At 53.2% G+C, this 22445-nt stretch overlaps 5 protein-coding genes across 5 annotated transcripts; 3 read left to right on the forward strand and 2 right to left on the reverse strand.

Annotated features, from left to right (window-relative positions):
* Positions 1-9700: 9700 nt before the first annotated feature.
* On the forward strand, positions 9701-14347 carry BO97DRAFT_454669 (uncharacterized protein; the record flags this gene model as incomplete). Its single annotated transcript, XM_025699120.1, has 7 exons — positions 9701-9738; positions 10129-10387; positions 11565-12067; positions 12187-13820; positions 13851-13954; positions 13985-14134; positions 14168-14347. Coding segments are annotated over 7 exons (2868 nt in total), but the record flags the coding sequence as incomplete, so codon positions are not given.
* A 932-nt stretch (positions 14348-15279) lies between these two features.
* Positions 15280-15698, reverse strand: BO97DRAFT_348112 (hemolysin-III family protein; the record flags this gene model as incomplete). The annotated part of the gene is made up of 2 exons (XM_025691873.1): positions 15280-15423; positions 15537-15698. Coding segments are annotated over 2 exons (306 nt in total), but the record flags the coding sequence as incomplete, so codon positions are not given.
* Positions 15699-16856: 1158 nt separating this feature from the next.
* BO97DRAFT_435567 (IPI1/TEX10 family protein) lies at positions 16857-18092 on the forward strand (the record flags this gene model as incomplete). Its single annotated transcript, XM_025697738.1, has 3 exons — positions 16857-16904; positions 16997-17069; positions 17140-18092. The coding sequence occupies 3 exons, from the start codon at positions 16857-16859 to the stop codon at positions 18090-18092; spliced, it is 1074 nt and encodes a 357-aa protein (XP_025550125.1).
* An 85-nt stretch (positions 18093-18177) lies between these two features.
* Positions 18178-19920, reverse strand: BO97DRAFT_371331 (nucleobase cation symporter-1 family protein; the record flags this gene model as incomplete). Its single annotated transcript, XM_025692811.1, has 3 exons — positions 18178-19050; positions 19101-19735; positions 19785-19920. The coding sequence occupies 3 exons, from the start codon at positions 19918-19920 to the stop codon at positions 18226-18228; spliced, it is 1596 nt and encodes a 531-aa protein (XP_025550126.1). The 3' UTR covers positions 18178-18225.
* Positions 19921-20600: 680 nt separating this feature from the next.
* BO97DRAFT_371333 (putative aminotransferase) lies at positions 20601-22357 on the forward strand. The gene is made up of 6 exons (XM_025692812.1): positions 20601-20984; positions 21038-21167; positions 21220-21540; positions 21587-21664; positions 21710-22217; positions 22270-22357. Exons 1-6 carry the CDS (start codon positions 20875-20877, stop codon positions 22323-22325), a joined length of 1203 nt encoding a protein of 400 aa, XP_025550127.1. The 5' UTR covers positions 20601-20874; the 3' UTR covers positions 22326-22357.
* The last annotated feature ends 88 nt before the right edge of the window (positions 22358-22445 follow it).

Below are 22445 nucleotides of genomic sequence, written 5' to 3' on the forward strand. Positions count from 1 at the left end.
CAGTCATCTCTGCGGACCCTTGTTGGGGGGATTTCATTGTCTTGTGACCCAACCTCGAGTCAGCCGAGAACGCATCATCGGTAACCCAATCTAAATTTTCCACCAGCTAGACATTAAGCTAGCATGCCTTTGCGCATTCGGAATACACGGCGATTAACGTGCTAAAGCTAAGATTGCTTCCCAGAATCAAGAAGTCTCGTATTTCCGTTCTCCTTCAGTCCAGGAGATGACAGATGACTGTCTTTTTGGGCCTTTACTTCTGTCGATCCCTTCATCGGCTGTGCGATTCTTGTTTCGTGGGTTAGAAAGTTGGACCTTTGATGAGGTATGCGCGAACTGATAACCAATAGGTACCTTTGCCTTGACACTTCTGCCAATGGATCTGGAGTGACGGGACGATCGTGTTGAGGTTGCTGTTTGTGGCATCATGCCCTACTGGCTATTGCACTAACCTGTAGGAACACACCTGCGCGAGAATTTGTGCCAGCATGATTACGGACACTCTGCACCATTCTACCCTGCTTACTGTCGGTTGACACGTCGCCGATAACGATCCTCTCTCGGTCGAGCCATCCGATTGAGACACGGAAGACGTCATCGGGAATCTACGGCAGGTGGAAGAAATAGCTGGGACAACTTTTTGGTTCGAGTGGTTGGTAGTATTGGATGAAATGGGTTGTGGTTGAAGATGGTGTTGTGAGTTCACCACGCTAGTCGCGTTCAGGTGTATGGCGCTCGCTGATCGTCACTGCAGCACGTTCCGCGATCTTGCGACTGATGGACTCTCTTATCGAGACTGTATAATGGCGCAGAAAGAGCTGAGGCTGTGGCAGCTGCACCATAACATGATCCATGAATTGGCCTTCCCTGACAATGGGGCCTAACGCAAACTTGTGAAGCGCACTGTCATAGGACTATGCGGTATTTATATGGGCGAACCCGCTGAAAATGGCTATCCCATTCTAGTGTGATTATGTTCTATCCAACATTAAGACCACTCCAGAGAGCCTCATAGTCTTCCTTAGGTCATAGCTCAGAACGAGCCAGCGGAGTGACCAGGGCCTAAGCAACACTGGCCGACAGTCATCGAGTCCACAGACCAGAGTGACGATGACTACACATAGCTATCTGCGTGTTATTCGAGGACCGTATCTCTATTACTACTGTGTGACGGATCTTGCAGGGGGGCGTGTGTTACCATGTTGTAGTATGTCTCGGTTGTCGCGTTGTCACTGACTCGGTGATGACAGCTTCACAATGGCCATGGCTAGACTATTTTTCATGCTCTCCTTGCTCGGGCACATACCTCCTTTGTCTTGAACCTGTTCCAACCAATGAACTGTTTAAGAGGCAGCATGCCTGCGAATCCGACCCCTCAGCAAGGAGTCAGCTCGTATACGACTCCCAAAGACACGTCAAGTTTCATATCCGCCTACCGGAATTGCAGTCCCGACCTATGGCTTCCATGGACACAATTTCGTTCACAGTGTACCTTCACGCTTGGGAAAACATGTGCCAGTACACTATACATGCCCTTCGACAATCGCAGTCGAGAGTATTGTCGCTCTATTGCACCATTACTTTTTTGCTCCCTCACCCTCCACTGGAGAACCTTAAGTGTGCTCAAGAGTCGGACGGCCAAGGACAATAATTCTTCATCTGTATCTGTCGATCGGCGAGAACTTCTATATTCGCTCTGGAGGGAATCTCCCCCTTGGAATTGTGTTCTCTGCTCTAGAAGACTCCGGCTGTGGCCTTGAGGCATTATACTTTGTGCGAAGGAGTATGAGGCTGGGTGACCCCGTACTTTTGTCTTCGTATTCTGACTCGGCCTATCCGCTCGCTTGCTAGCCAATGGGTATATTCTCTCTGAGAGTGTGGTTGAGTACATCGCCAGGGTACCAAGCCACAGACTGTGATAGTGAGCTTAACAGGATCGATTCAATTCGCATTCGCGCATGCTAGAGATTTGCTAGAGGAGCTTAAGGCTGGCGGCGCCGTCGCGGAAAGGAGAGGCGTGAGCCTCCTTTGCTGATTGTAGATGCATGCTGTAGCTACGTAGTCTGTTTTCTAGGTGTGGCTGACTGTTTGTGATTGATGATCGGTGGTCTTGAGAGTATTATCCTTTTGTCGGGCTCTTCTGAGCGACAGTTTCAGTATTTGTTGGTGATTGCTCACATAGGCCCGTCCCTAGCTACGATATCTAGCTCCTGGAAGGTGGTACAGAACTGGGGTGCTTACGGATGAGGAGGGCCCGACTGGTTAGCTTCGCTTCTGACTAACATATCAAGATAAAGGAGTCAAATCGTTGTATGAATCTGATAGCTGAGGTGCGGCACTTTATATCCTGGCGCCAAAGACTGAGTCTGTATAGAATCTATGGTCTATAATGGGTTTGTGATCCCCGCATCATGGATTTCGAACGAACATCATCCGACACTTGCGATATCTTATTTGTTCCCCAATTCTACTCACCGTGGCATGTCTGAATTGACTCGATCTATATCAAGCTTGACCACGGGCAGTACAAAAAAGAATCGCTAGATGATCAGATGTGGTTGTTGGACCTGCCGAAAATGAGCTAAGGTTACCCTGCGATTACGTCATACGTAGATGATCGTCTTAGCAGTAACTAATATAGGTACAGTACAGTAGGAGGACTTTCGCGGAGTATAGAGCACAACCCAGCGGTACAGTCTATGCATATAATACATTTATGTTGGAAGTACTTGGAGCCTTGAAGGTGGCTGGCTTCAATGCTCAGGTGTTGGCTAGTCAACCACTCATTTCTGACCGTGACATGAGCGAGCCCGAGGCATCTACTAGTGCATTATATATTGCTTCTTCCTAATCGCAACATCTCCCGCCACTATCGACTCACCCTGCATCCCCGACGAATTGATTGGCAGCGATCAGAGCACAAACCGCCTACCTTTGACACCTGCAATGGCGGTCCGAACCCACCTTAAGGTCAATACTGGATCCCATCTAATCGCCGCCCGGGACACCACGGATCCCGGTGAAGGATTGGAAACATGATAACGACAGTCGCGCCGGCAGCGCCAATGATGAGGACCAGCTGGCTGCGTGCTTATCGCGATGATGGGCAGCGGTTGAGAAGCGCTCGCGTGGCTAGCTGGGGGGGGTAAGTGAGGCAGCAAGTGGGAAAACGAGATAGAAAAAGTATGTCTGAACTCCGTGCTGATAGGGGTCGTGTCGTGATAAGAGGGTTCGGTGGTGGAATCGATTTCGTGCGGAAGGGGAGGAGAGCTGAGCTTATAAAGACACCGTGGTTCTGAGGTTTGTTTCGTGTTTATTCTTCAACAGAGTCAGAACCCTCCGCAAAGGCAAAAGCTTTGCGTGTGCGTGACAGGATCTTCCGTGTTTCTTCTTGTTCCCCTGGGCGTCGGAATGAGCCGTTCTCTATTCCATGTTCAACTTCCGGTCTGGGGTTCAGAGAATGCGGAGAAACAAGACACGGATCGAAAGCACCAGTCAAATAGCCTCACTTTATCGCCCTCGGAGTTCGGACGGGAGAGAACATTGATTGATACTTTGATGATAACAATAGGTTTCAGATTCCACGACTGTGATTCGACTGTCTTGCCCCGTTTTGATGACTGTGAGGACAGATTGCAGGGGTCCGGTACCACTCATCCTTATCTCGATGGCATCCCCAATGGTGTCAATATGCAGAGTTATCAAGGCGATTAAACCTCGGGGCAGTCGGGCGGCGAGAATAGGGAGTGAGCACTGCAGTACATAATCCAGGCTCATCCCGGACTATGAGTCTCATCTTCTCTCTGCGTGTCTGTCCGAGTGAATGTGTATGGCTCGGGCAACAACCCAAGTGTCTGAGAGTTCTGACCGCCATTTGAATGCGCGATGCCTGATGCTTCTGGATACTGTCTCCTGTGGGGAAGCTGGAGGACAATGGGCAATTGCGACCGGATCGTGGTTGTGATGGATCTTGTTGGGCACTTCCAGTCTTTCTTCCCTCGGTGCGCTTCTTGAACCAATTCTTTTTCATCCTCATGGTGCTTGATCCTTTTCCGTGTGCGTTTTGACTTGTTGATGCGATACTGGTTCCCTCTTATGCGTGGCTGCCGTCTTCCCCTCCCCCCAATCATTCCTCCACATTTTTCCCGCACTTTTCCCCATCCAAACCCCATTGCGGCTCCCCTCCGAACCATCATGGATCGAATTATATCGTCTACATCTACACGTCTTCCCCACTTATCCACCATCCCAATTCTATGCGAGGTTACTTTACATTCTGATTACACCTGTGATCCTCTCGTCTTTGTCGAGTCATTGCCCACCCACGCCTGACCCGACCGTGATTCAACTTGTCTGCAAAGCTTCGAGTCGCGCGGAAACCTATCGCTTCGTATTGCAAATGCGCCCGCGACGGCCGCATCATGTAAGTAGGTAAGCATCTGACCAATCTGACCAATCCTGCAGTCGAGGGTAAAGGAGGGGAAAGGAAGAAGCAGCATCCAACCTGGCTGCCTTCTGATGGAGGACAAGCCATCCCCGCCGTCATGGCCGAGTATTGTTTTGATTCTCGCGTGCAACACCCACATGATGACCTTCATCTGTCTTCCTATTTGACTCTTTTGTCTCGCTCTGCACCAGATGTACTCCGCCACACTGCACACACATAGCCCGCCTGCCAAGCAAAGGATGCCTGGATCGGGCATTCCGCAGCTGAAGGATGGAGGACGATCAAGCTCAGCATCTCGGGAGCGGTTCAGGGAGCGGTTCATATGGGGTACAGCCGGTTGGCTTCTGGGGAATGACGAGAGTCCCATCGTGTCGGCCCCAGAAGTGGAACTGTTGATGATGGTGATGATGATGATGATGACTATAGGCGGATGAGGTATCATCCTTCTTTACTCACGTACATTGGGTGAAGTATACATTTTGCCTTCCCCTTGTTGAAATCGCTCCGGCCGGTGGCGTCTTCGCTTAAAAGTCTTTTGCCAAAATTGCGTGATGTTCTGGGCTATTTGCTGCTTCACACACGGCAAGGGTGCTTCAACCGACTCCTTTCCCCCTCCCAGCTTGAAACATTCATCCATACCTGCCGAAGGTTGATCCCGATCATGTCAAGCCGTGGCGGACCAGCTTGAGGCATGCTATCACGACGGTGAGCTTACACGAGTGGGTTAGACCCAGGCACACCAGGAGATCCAGTTGGTCAGTGTGCTGATCAAGGGTGCCGTCGGAAGTCTGGAGTGCTGCATCCGGACCAAAATGGAAACAATCCTAAGCCATGCTGGGGTTGCGTGGCTGTCGTCTCAGATCCCGGCCGCAGAAGCTATACGGACTATCTTATAGTCGATAAGGAATATCATTGGACGACGCCCCCGGGTAGTTTGACTCTGGTGGATGACGGAAGCTGACGGGGGATGACGGGGTTGACTGGGGAGAAGGGGAGGTGTATGGATGGGATGGGATGTGGACACGGGCGGGCGGTGATGGATGGTGGTGTTGATCGGTCACTCACTCACTCACTCACTCACTGCCTCGCACCGAGAGATCATCTGATTAGTCATCCGGAGATACGGCGATCGGACTAGGCATCCTCCCCGTCAGCTCATCATCTTCGCCTACCTTTCCTCTTCCAGCATCGATCTCTATAATTGCCTTTGCCACTTCAGCCATCCCAGTCCTGTCATTTGCTGAAACCACTTATTTCTCGTTCCATGGGGCAAAATCGTCTTTCCTTTCTTTTACGGGTACTCTTACATGTGAGCTGATCCTCTTCCCTATTCCCTGCTGGTGTTGTGTTAGTCACATCCCTCCCCTTCTCCTTCCTCCTCTGGTCGCTCGTACTTCTGATGCTCTCCGTTCAAAAAGGTACAAAGTCACGATTACGTTGCCTCGCTCATTTAGCCGGCCAACGATTGGTCCCGATGACCAAGGCTAATTACACTCTTATCAGCTTATCTGCGACGCCTTATCTCTGCTGCATTATGGGTCGTTTAGCGTGGCAGACACCGATTATCAAGCACTAGCGCGGTGGACCTCGCGGTCGTTCCTCGCGTGGGGCCGAAAGGGAGCAAAACGTGCTCTAGGAACTTTGTCTCTTGGAACAACGGGGACGGTTTGGCCCGTGTGTGTTCGTCTGGCAGGACCGAGGGACCGCGGCAGTGGTTGGTTTCTGTCCTGTCCATCGTCCTGTGCTCTCTTGCCCGTCTCGTCCATTACCCCCGGACTCTACACCGACCGACGATGACGGCCAACGGTCACCGTGAACGAGCTGGCCGCGTCTTGGCTCTATCATAGCTCTACAGGTCGCCTAGCTCCGTTAAGTCTTCGCCACCGCAGGGGCTGGGATGAGAGGGGCATCTCTTGCTCCGTGCTTTCGACACCGCAGTGTGCACTGTGCTTCGGAGATACGAACGGGTCCTGCTGAGGAGGATGACGATGATGTTATTGTTGATGATCACCAGCGTCATCAATTTGAGTCGGGATGTGTAGCGCTACCCTTGACCAGACCGACGAGCCAAGCTGGATTGAGATTCTACAACAAGGACTCGAACCGATTCGGGTTTCCCTGCTGACACGATGTAGTAGCTGCATATCCGAACGGGGATCTAGCCATGAGTATCACAATGCCGACCGGAATGTCATTGCGTTGCCTTCAGACAGATGTGTGCCTGGTCTGTCCAGGCCATCTGTCTCTTGCCTCTAGACGCTTGCTGTGTTCGAGGTAAAGAGTGCATGACCCGCAGTGCAAGGTGGATCTGCGTTCATCAACCTGAATCGTGGATATTATCATTGATTAATATCCCTGGCGGTCGGAGTGGAACAAAGGGAGGGAGGATGGGATGCGGCTGTAGGGATTCTTCGTAGCGTGAGTGGCCATTCATTCATTCAGTCCTCTCTGTCCTTGCCGATTGTTCAATGCTTGTTTTCTCCGGTGATACACGCTTGAAAGGGTTGTGACAGTCGTGACAGTACTGGCGCCAAATACCGGCACATACGCCGGATCGGGTAAGTTAGGGATTCTGGGCAGCCTCAGCTTTCTTTTTCTCGGTCAAGTTCCAGTGTAGTCAAGGGCTAAGAAGGAGTAGTCTACGCCGGAGGATTGTCCCCCCACGCTTGTCGCTTCTCTGCCTGTTGCTAGTTGCTGCTCTCTGAACTGGTTCCCAGGCATTGGGTCTATGTACCAGAACGATCTCCGTTGATTGTTGCCTCTCCGGATCTGGTATCTTCCTCGACGTACATCGCAGCTTTCTCCTGCAGTTCTAGAATAGAAACATGATGAGCGAGAACAGTGACATCAGACTCACTCTTCCCCAATGTTGATCAGATCCATATCATCATGATGGTCGTCGCCCGTCCAACGACCCTGGCACAGGAGTCTTAGAGCCCGCCCGCCCACTCACGAAGCTAGATTGGCAGCCCAAAGCCCAAGGAGACTCAGACTAGAAACCGATCCGGATCCTTTGCTATGATGGTCTTCACCGCCCCACCAATCACACCCTTGTAATTCACCCCTAGGCAATAATGGACTGTACTTTGGTTCAAAGACATCGCAGGAGCACGGAGTGGACAAGCTATACGAACCATGATCCTGATTCTATCTATATCTCTACGACTACGAGGCCGACGTGTTCCAGGTAGTCGGAAAATCTAGTGGGGTGATTCAGGACGACGCCTCGGGATTAGAATTCTCACCTGTTGTTGACTCACCTTGTAGACCTTTTTATCGATCAGATCTATGAACGGAGACTCTCCTGCATGTCAAGAGTACCGGTGACCGGTGTTGTCCTTCGGTGGTCTGCAGCAGAATCGCACTGACCGTAGCCCTCCCTGCCGATGACCGGCCGAATCGCATCTATAGCACGGCCACTATTACTATCTCCGGTGCGGTGCAGGGGATCTGAGCGTTTCTGGACCCTCCACCCTCCCTTGGTTCTCCCCGGTAGTTGCGATCTTAACTGTCTACTTTACTAGTAATAGTAACAGGACCTTGTTGGAATCAAATCCGCGCACCGCAGGCCCAACCCCCTCTTCGGACGGATGGGGTGACTACCATCTATAGCATGGATTGTTGGAGTAGCGAATCTGCAGTTGGTCGGACTAGTCAATCAGTGTACAATATACAGTAGCCACTACTGCATCAACGCTGCATTGAGAGCTGCTGTCGTGTCAATTTACAACCGCGCCGTTGATCGGAGACGGTGCGTCCGATCCGGACCTATGCCCGTCCCTCCGGGTCCAGAAGACAGGTCCACAGACAAGCCGGAGCACTAGAAGTGAGCAGCGACCCTACCAACCACTGACAGGGTCGGCGAAGTCATCGCAACCGTCATCGTGAACGTACTCAGCCCAGTGTGCAGTGTGCAGTGTGCAGTGTGCAGTGTCCACCTTCTACTGTCCACGGCGGGGCGGGGACATGGACACATCTTCTTTCCGGGCAGTCCGTCTGGGCCGGACGAGGACCTCCCTTCCGTCTCCTCCCCTCCCACCCCAAATTCCCACCATGCTCTTTGGTTGATCAGGACGGACCACTGTCAGGTCAGGCACATGGCTTTTCAGACAGCCCAGTATTAAGGTTGCTCGCCTTCTGGTGGATGTGAGCTTAGTGCAGTCATCAATCGGCCTCAATAAGTTGATGTCAAAAATTCTGACCCTCTCACGCTAAATGGTGTTAGTTATACATCATCAGACCATGACCGACATGACAAAACTAGCTGGAGTTCCCTAAAAAGTGATCGATGTCCTTGCTTATTCTCTCTCTGACTTTCTGCCACCGGAAGAGAAGCTTCGTGTATTCGGAAAAACCTCCCCCACAAGAGCTGCGGCTAACCCCAAGGCAGCAGGAGCCTATCCAATTGCTTCCCATTCTTCGAAGTTAATCTAAATTGCGCAGCTTACACTTTTAGTAGTGTCTTCGAGAAAGTCCCCGTCTCTCATCCAAAATAACCGCTAGTTTTCAGACGTGCAGGTTTGGCGGTTTCGGTATTACTGCGGTACGGGTTAGCCTGTCGCACCCGGGGGTTGATTGTCCCCTGCACTTGCACTGCACTTTGCACCGAGCTTACTGTACCTTAGCTTGAGTTTTTTTTCCCGGCCACGGCAGTGCTTTTTCTTGGGATCTTAAACAGAACCTGCCTAAGGACTGCAATGCATTCCTTTAGTGGTGCGGCTACTGCATGGCTGGATGGAGATTGCCTCCATCCTGCCAGCGGATCTAGGCCGAGGGAGGGTGAAGGAGGGGCAATGGAGGGACAGAGGGGAGAAGCAATGTCCTCTAGAGCAGCAGTATGAGACAGAGAGTGTGTGTGAGGTTGATACCCGACATCGCGATGAATCAGAGACATCATCGGGTCTGCATTCTCAATGGGAGGGAGATTGGAAGGGTGCTTGCTCTTGTTCTGGTAGTCCAACTTGCCTGGTATCCCCTTTCTGCTTCTATCTTTTGTCTGTCTCGTCCACCGACTTCACATCACCATCGCCGCAATCCTCCAGACAGCGGAACGGACAGTATAAATTACCAGAGCCCGCTGCCAAGGACAAATCAGCGACCGACAGCCCGTTCGTTCGGTACGGGAGGTGGATCAATCATGGATTCGGACTCACTGCCCCAATTTAACCTATTGGCGGACCATCGGGATAGACTACTTTTGCCTAGAGTCTCACTATAACAATAATTTAAGTACTGTACACTTCATGGCGACCGAAGACTGTGGTCCCATTGGCAAATCAAGAACCACTGCCGTAAGTCTTGAATGATAATTAGATCTCTCTCTCTCTTTCTGTTCCTCTGTTCTTCTGTCCTTCACCCTCCCGAACCCACCTTTTCCCCTCCTCTAAATCCTCTTGATTAATGTTGTCTGGTCTCCATCGTCATCTGTCATTGATTTTGCCTCTGTGTCGGGGAATATTACTGACGGGGTTGTCAGACTGGGGGACTACTAGTACTCAGTACATCCAGCCCTTGGATCCAGTGTTTCTCCTCCTCCTCCTCCTCCTCCTCCTCCTCCTCCTTCTTCTTTCCTCTTAATTAATCTCGTTCTAGTCTTCTGCTTCTCTCTCTCCCCGCCCTCCATCTTTCCATCTTTTCTTCTTTCCTTTTTCCTTTTCTCATTGCTCTTCTTCCGAATATAGTTTACCACCGCGTCATGTGTGCTGGAAGGGTCTAGCCCCTCCATCCGCAGCCAGCCAGCCAGCCAGCAACAACTACCGACAACAACATCAGCAACCGCAACAGTATCAGCATCAGCAACACCACGAACCTCATTCCATTGCGTGTCTCCTCTCGACCAGGCAACCCCCGGCCCTGTGTAATTGCTACCTTTCCCACTCCTTCAGGTGGAACCGACGGGGGGAAACTCTTCTCTCTATTCCCGAACCCATAACCTACCAGGTATGCACGCACCACCACCCATGGATTGAAACAGGAAAAGCCGGCGCAGAAAGGGCCAGGGAGTTGCATCCAAGCTGCGATCGAAGTCAAAAGCACGGCCGTTGATTGACTCGATTGGTCTCACCACTTTTCTCTTGTTCTTTTTCTTTTTCTTTTCCCTGGTTGTCTCCTTCTCCACTAGAAAGTAGCTTTTGTGTGTCCTGCACACCTGCACTTCCGGCTGAATTACCGTCATCGCCTCTTTGGGAGAGATCGATGGATGGATGGATGGATGGAATGATTGATTGACTGATTATTATTCGCATCGCGTTCTCTTCCTTCTGGTCAATCTCAATCCTCTATTAATATTGATTCCAAAAAGAGAGAGTTGTCTGTTCTGGAGACCAGAAGTGGGCTTGAGATCCTTTTTGACATCATTATATTCATACTTTGCCCACTCTTCTCCGTTCATACCTGCCTACTGTTGCTATCATTCTATTTTACCTTTTTTTTTCTACCCCCCTCAAACGTTGCAAGTCTACTGGGATCTGTGTCCGATTATTATCCGGGGGACAGACAGCAGAGAAGCAGCATTGAACAGCATTGCCAGGAAGGACCAAGAGAGAGAGAGAGAGAGAGAGGGAGTGGTGGAAAGGTGACTGTTTTTTCGTTTAAGGCGGGTAGAGAGGAATAATCGATATTCATTTCCTCGTGCATCCCCACCACTTGCACTTCTCCGACTTTCCTCTCTCTCTCTCTCTCTCTCTCTCCTCTTTCCCGTTTCTTTCCCTCCCTTCCTCTCCGACCCTCCGACAGAACAGAGACACACTGACAGACTCTCTCTCTCCCTCTCTCTCCTCCTCCTCCTCCTCTCTCTCTCTCCGCACTTCACTTTTCTGCTTGTCTTCTTTCTGTCATTCTTGTTTCTATTCTCTTCCCACCCCCCTGCCACTGGTGGTGCGTTTCATCCCCCCAATCAATCAATCAATCAATCAATCCATCCATCCATCCATCCATTTTCCTTTTTCCTGTTTCCCCTCCTGCGCTCTTCTTCTTCCCTTCCACCCACACCCACTCACTTTTCTTATCGCCTTTCCCGCTCTGGTCTATTTTCGCCGTCTTTCCCGATCGCCATTCTTCTGCAGCTCTTATCTGGCCCGGGCTGAGACCCCTCTGATTAATCATTTGATTCCATCAGTTTGCCCTGTTTCCAACTTCCGCCCGGTCTGCCCCTCGTGGGCTCTACCAATCACGCCCTCTCTCCCCCTCCATGATGTCTGGGATGAGTGGTGTGCGACCGACGCAATCCGCGGCATTTGCCTCGACCTTACATTCCGCCGACTCCGACCGCCGTTCTTCCACCACCACCACTAATCACAACAACAACTATCGTCTTCCTCCTTCTTCTTCACAACTCTCCGACGATCTCTCTTTCGATTCTCCCATTTCTCCCGCCGATTCCTCCCAGGCTCACGACGGCTTACTGCACGATTCCCTCTTCCCCGAATGGAAGTCCCCCCGTGAGAGTACCGACTGTTCGGATGAGATGCAAAGGAACGATCCCTTGGCAACTCAGATATGGAAGCTCTATTCTAGGACCAAAGCCCAGCTCCCCAACCAGGAGCGTATGGAGAATTTGACCTGGCGGATGATGGCTATGAGTTTGAGACGCAAGGAACGGGAACGCGTCGAGCAATCGAGGTAGGTGGCGCTCTCCGGATTCCCTCCCCACGGTCGCACGGTCGCTCTGGTGGGAATGATCGCTCACCGTTCCTCCTTCATGGCAGCATGTCGACCAGACACAGTATTTCCGGTCCCAGTGGGATCGCCCAGCTGCGTTTGTCTAATCGAACGCCCACCGCCTTGCATCAACCCTCCACCACCACCGACCTGGCCGCGGATCCCATGAACCTCGATGACTTCATTGTCCCCTTTGAATCCCCCTCCGACCATCCCTCTCCGGTGGCCACCAAGGGCGAAGCGGCCTCAGCGGCTATCCCGATCAAATCGTCTCGCAAGGAACACCTGGCGGAGCCCACCCCAGTCCCTGCCTCTTTTACCCATCCGCCTCAAGACCAGCGGAAGAACAGCGAATTTGGATACGTGCCTCGTCGTGTTCGGAAAACCAGCATTGACGAGCGTCAGTTCTTTGGTCTGCAAGTTCCCACCCGCAAGCGACCGGCCGAAGCGTCCCCGCAAGTGCCGCCCATGTCGAACGCGATGCTGGCTCACCACGACCCCGACCTGGCGGGCGCTGTGCCCGACTACACACTGGATGCGTCGTCGGCATTCGCATTGCACCATGCCAACCACCAACCCTCCCATCCGGCCAACCAGACGATTGCCAATATGCCCTTTGGGCTGGATACGTTCAACCTTGGGGACGACCCGATCTTGACCTCGGCTGGCCCCTACCAGACCAACTTCACGTTTTCCCCGAGCGACTCGCCCATGACATCCGGAAATCCGTTCGCCAATCTGTATGCGCACACGCCTGTGGCCTCGTCCCTGAACTCGACCGATTTCTTTTCTCCGCCCCCGTCGGGGTACCAGTCCACGGCCTCGACGCCGCAGCCGGCCTACGATGGCGAGCACAATCTGTACTTTGACATGCCGTCGATTGATGCGCGCACGCAGCGGCGGGTTCCCAACTACGTCACGCATCGATCTTCGAACTTGTCGGCTTCGTTGCAGCCGCGTTACATGTACAACCAGAACCAGGACCAGTCGCACCACGCCAGCAACCCTCCCTCGTCGATGCATTCGCCGGGCTACCCCATTCCTCAGCCGCAACACGTGGATCCGACCCAGGTGCTGGGCGACTTCGGGACTGGTGCTTCCCATGCAGCCATGTTCAGCTTCGGAGCGGATTCGGACAACGAGGACGACGACGGCAATCAATTCTCCGACCGGGCCGGATTGGCCATGCCCCACGATCTGGCCGATGAGGCTGCGGAACTGAGTGCGGGATTGCAGTGGGATGCGCAGTTCCCCGGCTCATTTCACTCCCTGCCTGGCTTTGCGGCTCAGCATCGGAAGCATGTGACGATCGGGTCGGCTGACATGATGGACACCCCGAGTGAGTGGGGCCAAGCCGGTAGCCTGGGCCGCACGCACGGGTCGGCTGCCTCGGTCAGCGAGGTCCGCAACCGGGAGCAGGATCCCCGTCGACAGAAGATTGCCCGCACGACCTCTAGCCCCAACACCTCGCAACTACTGCGCCAGAGCATGAACGCCAATAATACCTCTCATACGTCGCCCAACACCCCGCCCGAGTCTGGATTGAGCAGTGCCGTGCCCTCCCGTCCGGCCAGCCCCGGGGGTTCCAAGAACGGCGAGAGCAGCGGGCCGACCACCTGCACGAACTGTTTCACGCAGACGACCCCCTTGTGGCGGCGCAACCCGGAGGGACAGCCGCTGTGTAACGCTTGTGGCTTGTTCCTGAAGTTGCATGGTGTGGTACGGCCCCTGTCGCTCAAGACAGACGTGATCAAAAAGCGCAACCGCAGCAGTGCCAACAGTCTCGCGGTGGGTGCGTCGCGGTCGTCCAAGAAGTCCGCGCGCAAGAACTCGGTGCAACAGGCGAGTGTGACCACGCCCACGTCGAGCCGGGCTCAGAGTGGCACGACCTCGTCGGAGTCCCCGCCTGCCATGTCCAGCGGCCCGCCCTCCTCCAGCCGTGCTGCGGGAGTGGTGCCCATTGCGGCTGCGCCCCCGAAGTCCACCCCGTCGACGTCCTCGCCTGGCCAGGCTCGTACCTCGGTTCAGGTGGTGCCCAAGCGTCAGCGCCGGCTGGAAAAGGCCACGGACGCGGACGCTGTCGATGATCCGAGCAAGTCGAGTCTCTCGTCGGCGGGTCGCTCGAAGGTAGTCCCGTTGGCGCCGGCCATGCCCCCGGCTGCTGCCAACCCTGTCAATCACAGTATTGCTGGCGGTCAGGGAGCCAGTCAGGAGTGGGAATGGCTGACGATGAGTTTGTGAGCGCAGCTTAATCGCCTCACCTTTTTTTTTCTTTCTCCCTTCTTACCTTAATCTCGATAATCGTCGACACACGATACGTACTATCGTTCTCGACTATCCCTATCAACACTCCTTCGAACCCTTTCCATGACATAGAAGACATGATGACCGCAGTCGACTCCCGTCTCGATCGAATCCAAGATGCATGAACGACTCGCTAGCCGAGGGGGTTCGCATCGGGTCTGTTTTAATGAACCTTTTCTCGAGTCGACATGTGGGAATTTCTCTTATCTTTTTTTTCGGGGATGGCCAGAAGCAGCAGATAATGGCTTGAATTATTTTGTGGGTGGTGGAAAGATCGCATGATGACCCGCCCCTCTTCTCTTATCTCCTGGGGCGGATTGATTAGCTTGATGTTGTGATTTTTGTTTGTGCTTTTTCTTGCTTGATACAATCGCGTCTGTCCCGGCTCCCGGTCTTTATGTTTGTGATTTTCTTTCCATTTGGTTTGTTGAGACTCGGGACCGGGCAGAAGTGCGCATCATCGTTTGGCTTTTGATTTGGTTGATAGAATTATGGATGAGTATATGTTTATGTTTATGTTGATGTTGATTGATGTCGATGTCTATGGTTATGGTTATGGTTATGGTTTTGTTAGTGGAATTGAGATTGATGATCATGATTGATTGTTTGAGTAGCTTGTAGCTAGGAGTGTTGGGATGTATGGATGGTAGGATGCATAGGTAAGGTAAGAATGTAGTTATTCCAGTCTAGTCTTGTGTCTCTGTTCTGCCTGCTGGGCCGGAGGTATGTCTACCTCGATGCTGAAGTGTCAGTACCGCCAACTTTCCTCTACACGACTGCTCTAGGTATAGTCACAACAAGCCTATCGTCCCTAGTAACACATCCTCATCCAGTCAACCTATCCCAACGCATCACCCCTTTACCCGGGTCTACTCCCTCACAACCCTCATAGCACAGACCAACCCCATCGAATGCGCCACCATGCCCAAGACAACGAGCACATGCCAAAAGGCATGCGACGACCACAGCGCGAACACTTTATTGTCGGGGTACCAGCTCTCGGGAATTTCTTTCTGTTCAAGGTGAGGTGTTAGCCTATCCTCCTTCCCCAATTGACTCTCTCTCTCTCTCTCTCTCTCCCCATCAACCCTGGTAGAAAGTAAAGGATGGGGGGGGAATAACAAACCAAATAAACCACCGCCCCAACAATCATCACCACCCCTTCAAGGATATACCAACCCACCCCGACAGCAACGAGATACGCAGACCCGCGCAGCGCATACAGATGCGCGATGGGGATTAGCGCGCTCAGGCCGGTGACAATCAACGAGGTAACTCGGAGGGTACGGTTTGGGTCGATCTTTTCTTGGGGCGTCTTGCTACTTGTTGGTATCTCGCGTCGTGAGAGCGAGGGGTGCAGGTGGAGGGTTATCGAGGGGAGGGCTAGGAGGATTGTCTTTTTTTTTTTTCCCTTTGGGGTTAGCTAGTAAGGTTTGATGGGAAGGTTGATGGCCCGGGGGAGACAAACCAAAACAATATACCCATTGCGCCACCTCCGATCCCCGAACGCATAATGCAGCCCCGTTCCGAAGTTCACGACCAGTAACTGCAGGATCCCGCAGTAGTCGGCTTTCAGGGCGTAGGGCGAGCGGTGGTTGTTGGCGTGGTAGGCTGCTGAGAGGAGCAGGCAGATTGTGCAGCTTGCTAGGTGCAGGTTTGGGAGGGTTGTGACCAGGCTTAGACTTGAGAAGATTAGCGCGGGGATTAGGTGCGTGTAGATGTTGCTTGTTTCGTGGTGCAGCGTTGTCCATGTTGCCTGGCTGCGCCAGGTGATCTTTTCGGAGAGGAGGTAGGGGTTCACGTCTGGTTCTTGGGGGATGCTTTTGGGTGTTAGTGGGGGGAGGGTGGTGCTGGTGCTGGGGTGGCGCTGGCGGAGGGCTGTGCGGTCCATTCTTTTGTTTGGCTCTGGGTCTGGTGGCTAGGTGTATGGATATTATATGGTAGGGATGGGTATGAGGTAGGTACGTATATGCTGTGGTTTGTTTTATGGTGGTGGTGGTGCCGTGAAGTCGGCGGTTTGTTTATCGGTGGTTTTAGGGCAGGTACGCACTGCCTATGTGACCTCATGCTTGCCTGTTCGGGGACTTATTGTATCTAGGTATAGTGGGTTGTATGAGGGTTCCAGGGAGCTGAAGAGAAGGGGGGTCCGGGGGTTCTCCCCCGGAAATCTTTATATCCTGGTGATCGATGTATTGATTTATTGTTTTCTAATGCGCTGTGCTCTGCTCAGGGCTCTCGCAACATACATCCATCCGGGATGTGTTATACTCCCACGGGCCAATGGCGCCACAGAACGTCTCTCACATGACCTCACGTGACAGTATAAAAAATCATCGGCCGTCCAAATCGCGCAAACCAACGACACCACGACCTGGCCAGCACGCAACAGCGCACCTAGACCTCAAACCGTAGAACCGTCGCCGACCGGGACGTCAGAGGATTCAAAATGGGCTCCAGCGCCAAGAAGAAGAAGGAGAAACAGAAGGACTTCCAAGTACACCCACCCATCCGCCCGGCCCATCATCATACATACATGCATGCATACATGCATCCACGCCATACATCCAGAAACTAACCAAGAGCCAGAAAGCGAAACTAAAAGTCGGCAAAACTAAAGTCAAGCCGGATAACTTCACCGACACAAGCTTCAAAGCCAAGAGTAGTCCCCCTTTTACCCCCACCCCCTTCACCCCTCTGAGAGGAAAGCAAAGATACTAACAAGAGGATAGGCATAACCCTAACGCAACAATCCCTAACCCTGCACGCACCGACAAGCAGCAGCCAGTTCACGCATAACGTGTCCCTCCTGTCCTCCAAATCCGACACCCAGCGCCGCGACGCTCTCGCGCATCTCACCACGCACCTCTCCAACCTCACGCCCAGCGGCAGGGCGCCGCCACAACCAACCGCCACGCTCCTCCAAACCCTCACGCCACTGATCCTCGACAGCAGCGCCTCAGTCCGCACCAACCTCCTCCGTCTGTTCCGTCTGCTCCCGCCCCGCGACGTCCAGGACCACGTCGCCCAGCTCCTGCCGTTCGTGCGCGCCGGCATGACGCATCTGGCTGCTGATGTGCGGGGCACCGCCGTCGAGGTTCTAGCCTGGTTGGTGGAGGTTGCGGGCGCCGAGGTTGTGGGTTGTGCGGGTGGGTGGATTAAGACTCTGAATTGCTTTCTCAGTGTGCTCGGCTGGCATACTGATGAGTCGGCGAAGTGGTCTGCTTCCCGCGCGGCGTTTGGCAAGGCGGGGACCCAGGGGAGGCCTGTCGTTAGGATTCTGGGGGTCTTAGCGGGTTTTTTAGCTGTGGGAATTGGGGGGGATGATGGGGATAGGAATGGGGATGTGGCTATGGGGGACGGGGATGCGAATGTTAAAGTTGCGGGTGGCGTCGCGAATTGGGAGTTCCCTCTCGCCTCCGTCGAGGCGCATATGCTCCCCAAGACGGCTCAGCCGTATGTGTATTTGAATCTGTTTGGGCAGCCGAGGGATGAGGAGGGCGAGATGTATGAGACGCGCGAGGATCGGTTCCGTGTTTTCGGGGCGAAGTTCCTCAAGGCGGTTGAGCGCGGCGTCGAGAGTGCGCGCCAGGATGGTGGCGAGGTCGGTAGGGCTTCGTCGGCTGTTAGTAAGGTGCTCAAGGAGGCCTTGGTTTACGCGCGCGGCGCGGGTTTGGATGTTTGATTGATTGTGTGCTCTCTCTTTAGTTACTGGCGTTGGTGGGTATTAAATGGATTTGCGTTGCGGCTTCAAATTTGCGGAACTAAATCTGCGGAACTCCTGCTGCGTACAGTAAATGATATAAAGTCCCGCTGCGTTACACCTTTACCTTCTCCTCGTGCAACGCCTCGTCTGAGCCCGACACTCCCTCCACTCCGTCTCGCCCCTCGTAGATCTCCTCGGCCATCACAGCCTCCGCTATGATCGACTCGCGTGCGGGGAGCCAGAACGACAGCCCCACATAGACAATGCTGGTGGCCACAAACCCCAACAGCCACCCGAACTGATACGGGTGAATCCCCACGCCCACCGAGATACTCCCGTTCACCGAGTTGATCAACCCCGGCAGACTCGGTACCACGCCCACCACAAACCCCACAATGGCTCGCCAGTTCACCCCCCAGGTGTACCGGTAGATCGGATTGTGCGGCTGATACAGCGCCAAGGTGTCGTATTTCCGCCGCTTCAGAACCCAAAAGTCCCACAGCATGATCGCAGCAATTGGCCCGAGGAAGATCGCATATGCAGACATGAAGTTCATGAAGCTGCCCGCCGACTCGAGGATCTTCCACGGAACAAGAGCCCAGGATACCAATCCACAAATAATCTGGCCCCGTCGGAGATTGACATGACCCGGGAACAGTGCCATCAGATCGTTCGCCGCCGAGATCGAGTTGGCAGAGATATTGACTCCCAAAGAAGCCAGCAGAAACGAGAATGCTGCAAAGAACCGACACGCTCGACTCGACCAGTGACTGATCAAGTCGATCGGGTCCCATGGGATCGTGCCACCGTAACGGGCCTGGCCCGCCGAAGAAGCAGCAATGCCGATGAACGAGATGAATGTAAACACGATCGGCAGCATTGGAACGTACAGAAGCTGCCACTTTGGGGTGACCCGCGAGTATCGAGAGAAATCGGACTGCACCGCGTTAGACACTCTCGCCAGTGATCTTAAGGAGGAGGGCATACCTGGTTCACACTCAATGTCGCGTAATTGCCAAGGACTGCAGTCATGCTCGACAAAAACACCCAGCTATACTTCGATCTGGACACCGTCGGCTTCTGCGCAAACATATCCCCTCCGCCCTCGGCAACAAAAGCCCAGATCAAAATGGCAATCCAAGCGATCGGAACAATGATAGACTTGACCACGAACAGCCACCGCACTTTGTTCGGGTGGATGCAGAGGAAAGGCAGCTGGATGATCCAAAAGATCATGTAGCTCACCATGCCGTTCGTGGTGATTCCCTGGTCTTCCGGGATGTCGTTTTTCAGCTTCAAAAAACTGGGCCAGATGGCGCCGATCATGACCCGCACTGCATTTCCTCCGTTGACATTGTGAATGGCAAACCAAAACAGCGCCAAGATAACCCGAGAGACGATGGCGACATATGATCCCCAGAAGCCCCAGCTTGCTCGCGCGATCACTGGAAAAGGGACATGATAAATCGCACCCACCGCGCCATTTCCGGCAATGACAAACGATATGATGAAAAAGGAGATGGCGACGATGGCGAGTGATTCGCGCCAGCTGAGGCCGACGGCAATGATGCTGCTAGCGAACTGCCATGTAGCCACATTAAAAGCGTCCGATATCCAATAAGCTAGCACTGATTAGCGAAATTGCGGACTGAATGTCTGGAGAAGTCGCACAGATGAAGCTGAGAGGGCCCCATTTTCGGCGATGCAAAGGCACCGGATCAAGATCGAGATTCGTCCATCGAGAATTCCCCTCTGCAAAAGCAGACCTCGACTGGGCCACATGGAAATGAGGCCGATTGAACTTCATAGCTGCGGTTTGGAGTCGTCCGTTGTGGTCTGAGATGCGATTGAGATGACGCCCCAAGGCGGCCAGCCGGATGCGCAAAAGCAATTATAATGAGCCCGACGCAAGGGATGAAACTGCCGCACACTCAGTCGCACCCACGAACTATTTGCAGATAGCCCGACGATTGACTAAACCCTGCAGGCTCCCATCGATGATCGATGCCCCAGGGTCAGATAAGCAAGATAAGCACCCCTGCTGGATGACAGCTGTGGCGGCCCACAATTGGATGCCACATGCGATCAGGCAGTCGCAGACCGATAAGAAGGTCGGAGGGCGAAGGGTTCCAGCTAGGCGTCTGCTCTTCATAAAATAACTTTGACCGATTCTGGGCCTTTGTCGTGCGTCTCTTAGAAATAAGCTCCAGCTCAGGCATTGGGCCGCTTGGAGCATCTGGATTCGATCCATGGGTGGCAGTCGGGTAGTCCGCCAGTCAATCGACTGTGATGTATCGTCCACTATTGGATTGGATAAGATTTGACGCGGTTTCACCTGGGGAGGTGGTATCGAAGTGGCACAGTAATGTCACCATCCCTCCGCATGCAGCAGATAACCGAGGCGAAACTGGCTGTTGCGTCTTGGCAGACCAGTCTACTGGTATATAGGGCAAAGATGTCATCCTTGTGCACTTGCACACGCATGGCACGATATATTAACGTGGCGATATCCCTGCAAGGTGGTGTTGTTTGAATGGAAAGTATCTCTGAGAAGTGGGGAGAGAAAGAGGGGAAGAATGTTTTGTTGGCGTACGGAGTAGAAAGTGGAAGGAAGGAAGTCGATCTGTACCAAGCGGGGGAGGGGAGCTTCTTCTTGTCTTATCGTCTCCCCTCTCTCTCAGTCACGCTCTGATGAAAACAACATCCACATCATTTCTCCCTCTATCTACAGCCATACTATCTCCTTTAAGTTGCAAGCAAGATGACTTTCAACATTGCTGAGGCTCGATCTCGCTTTCCAGCTCTGAATCAGGAACAGGTATTTCTCGACAACGCGGGAGGCAGCCAAGCCTTGGATACAGTCATTGAATCGTATGTTTGTGAAAGCATTAGGAAGAGCACCTTCTCATATGACTCCGTTGCAGGATCACGAACTACCTCAAAACCACCAACGTTCAATTGGGTGCCACCTACAAGGTCGCCAAAGCGTCAACCGCCGCCTACGGTCTCGGCTACGAAGCCGCAGCCAAGTTCATCAACGCAAAGCCCGAGGAGGTACGATAACTCGACTCAATCCATCACAATACTGACCGAACACTCCCTTCAGATCTGCCTGGGCGTATCGACCACGCAGCTCCTCCACAACTTGTCGACCGCCCTCGACTTCCAGCCCGGAGACGAGCTGATCGTGTCGAAATTGAACCACGAGGCCAATTCCGCCGCCTGGGACAGAATCGCAAAGCGACTGGGACTCACTGTCAAGTGGTGGTCGGCTTCCGACCGTCAGAACCCCATTTGCGACCCCGATGAGCTGAAGTCGTTGTTGTCCGAGAAGACGAGGCTCGTGGCTTTTCCGCACGCCTCGAACATCACGGGCACCATTAGCGATGTCAAGAAGATTTCTGAAATAGTGCATCAGTATCCTCGCGTATGAGTCCCTGCTGCAATTTGCGATCATGTCTCACGCGCTTTAGGCTCTGGTATGCGTCGACGGCGTCGCTCTTGCTCCTCACCGCCAAGTGGATGTCAAGGACCTTGACGTCGATATCTACGTAAGTGTGCAAGGTCTGTCAGTAAGTACCCACTGACACAAACAGGCCTTCTCGTGGTACAAAGTCTACGGCCCCCACATCGCCCAACTGTACGCCGCCTCGCGGATTCACGACCAGATCAGCCCGCTGTGCCACTACTTCAAGAGCACCGAAACCCTCGACCTGAAGCTCAACCTGGCGTCCGCCAGCTACGAAATGACACAGAGCATCCCCCGCGTGCTGGAGTACCTTGGCTCGGATGTCTCGGCTGCATGGGACCAGATCGCTACGTTCGAGGAAAAGCTGCAGAAGATTCTTCTGGACTATCTGAACGAAGAGGAGCGCATCACAATCTACGGGGAACCCTCCGCAAGCAAGGAGCTTCGGGTCCCCGTGATCAGCTTTGTGGTCAGGGGAATTAAGAGCCAGGCGTTCGTGGAGGAGGTCGAGAAGCGATCGCCCTTTGGTTTCCGAAGTGGACATATGTATAGCCACCGACTGGTTAAGGATATTATCGGGCTGGAGGATATTGAGGATGGCGTTGTGCGGATTAGTATGCTGCACTATAACACTGGTGAGGTCAACCCGATAACGAGATGGCGAGTATGCTTGCTAATTTGAGATAGAGGAGGAACTCACGTCCCTTGTGAAGGTGTTGCGGGATGTTGTTGCCGCGATATAGGCTGCGATATAGATTATTATACTATATACAGTGCGACAATAATCCAATCATTCTTCACATCATGATATTTCACAGGACTAAGCATGATTTTCGGCGGATACTATCGTGGTGACTTGTTCT

This window comes from Aspergillus homomorphus, assembly GCF_003184865.1.
Source record: "Aspergillus homomorphus CBS 101889 unplaced genomic scaffold BO97scaffold_25, whole genome shotgun sequence".
NCBI lineage: Eukaryota > Fungi > Ascomycota > Eurotiomycetes > Eurotiales > Aspergillaceae > Aspergillus > Aspergillus homomorphus.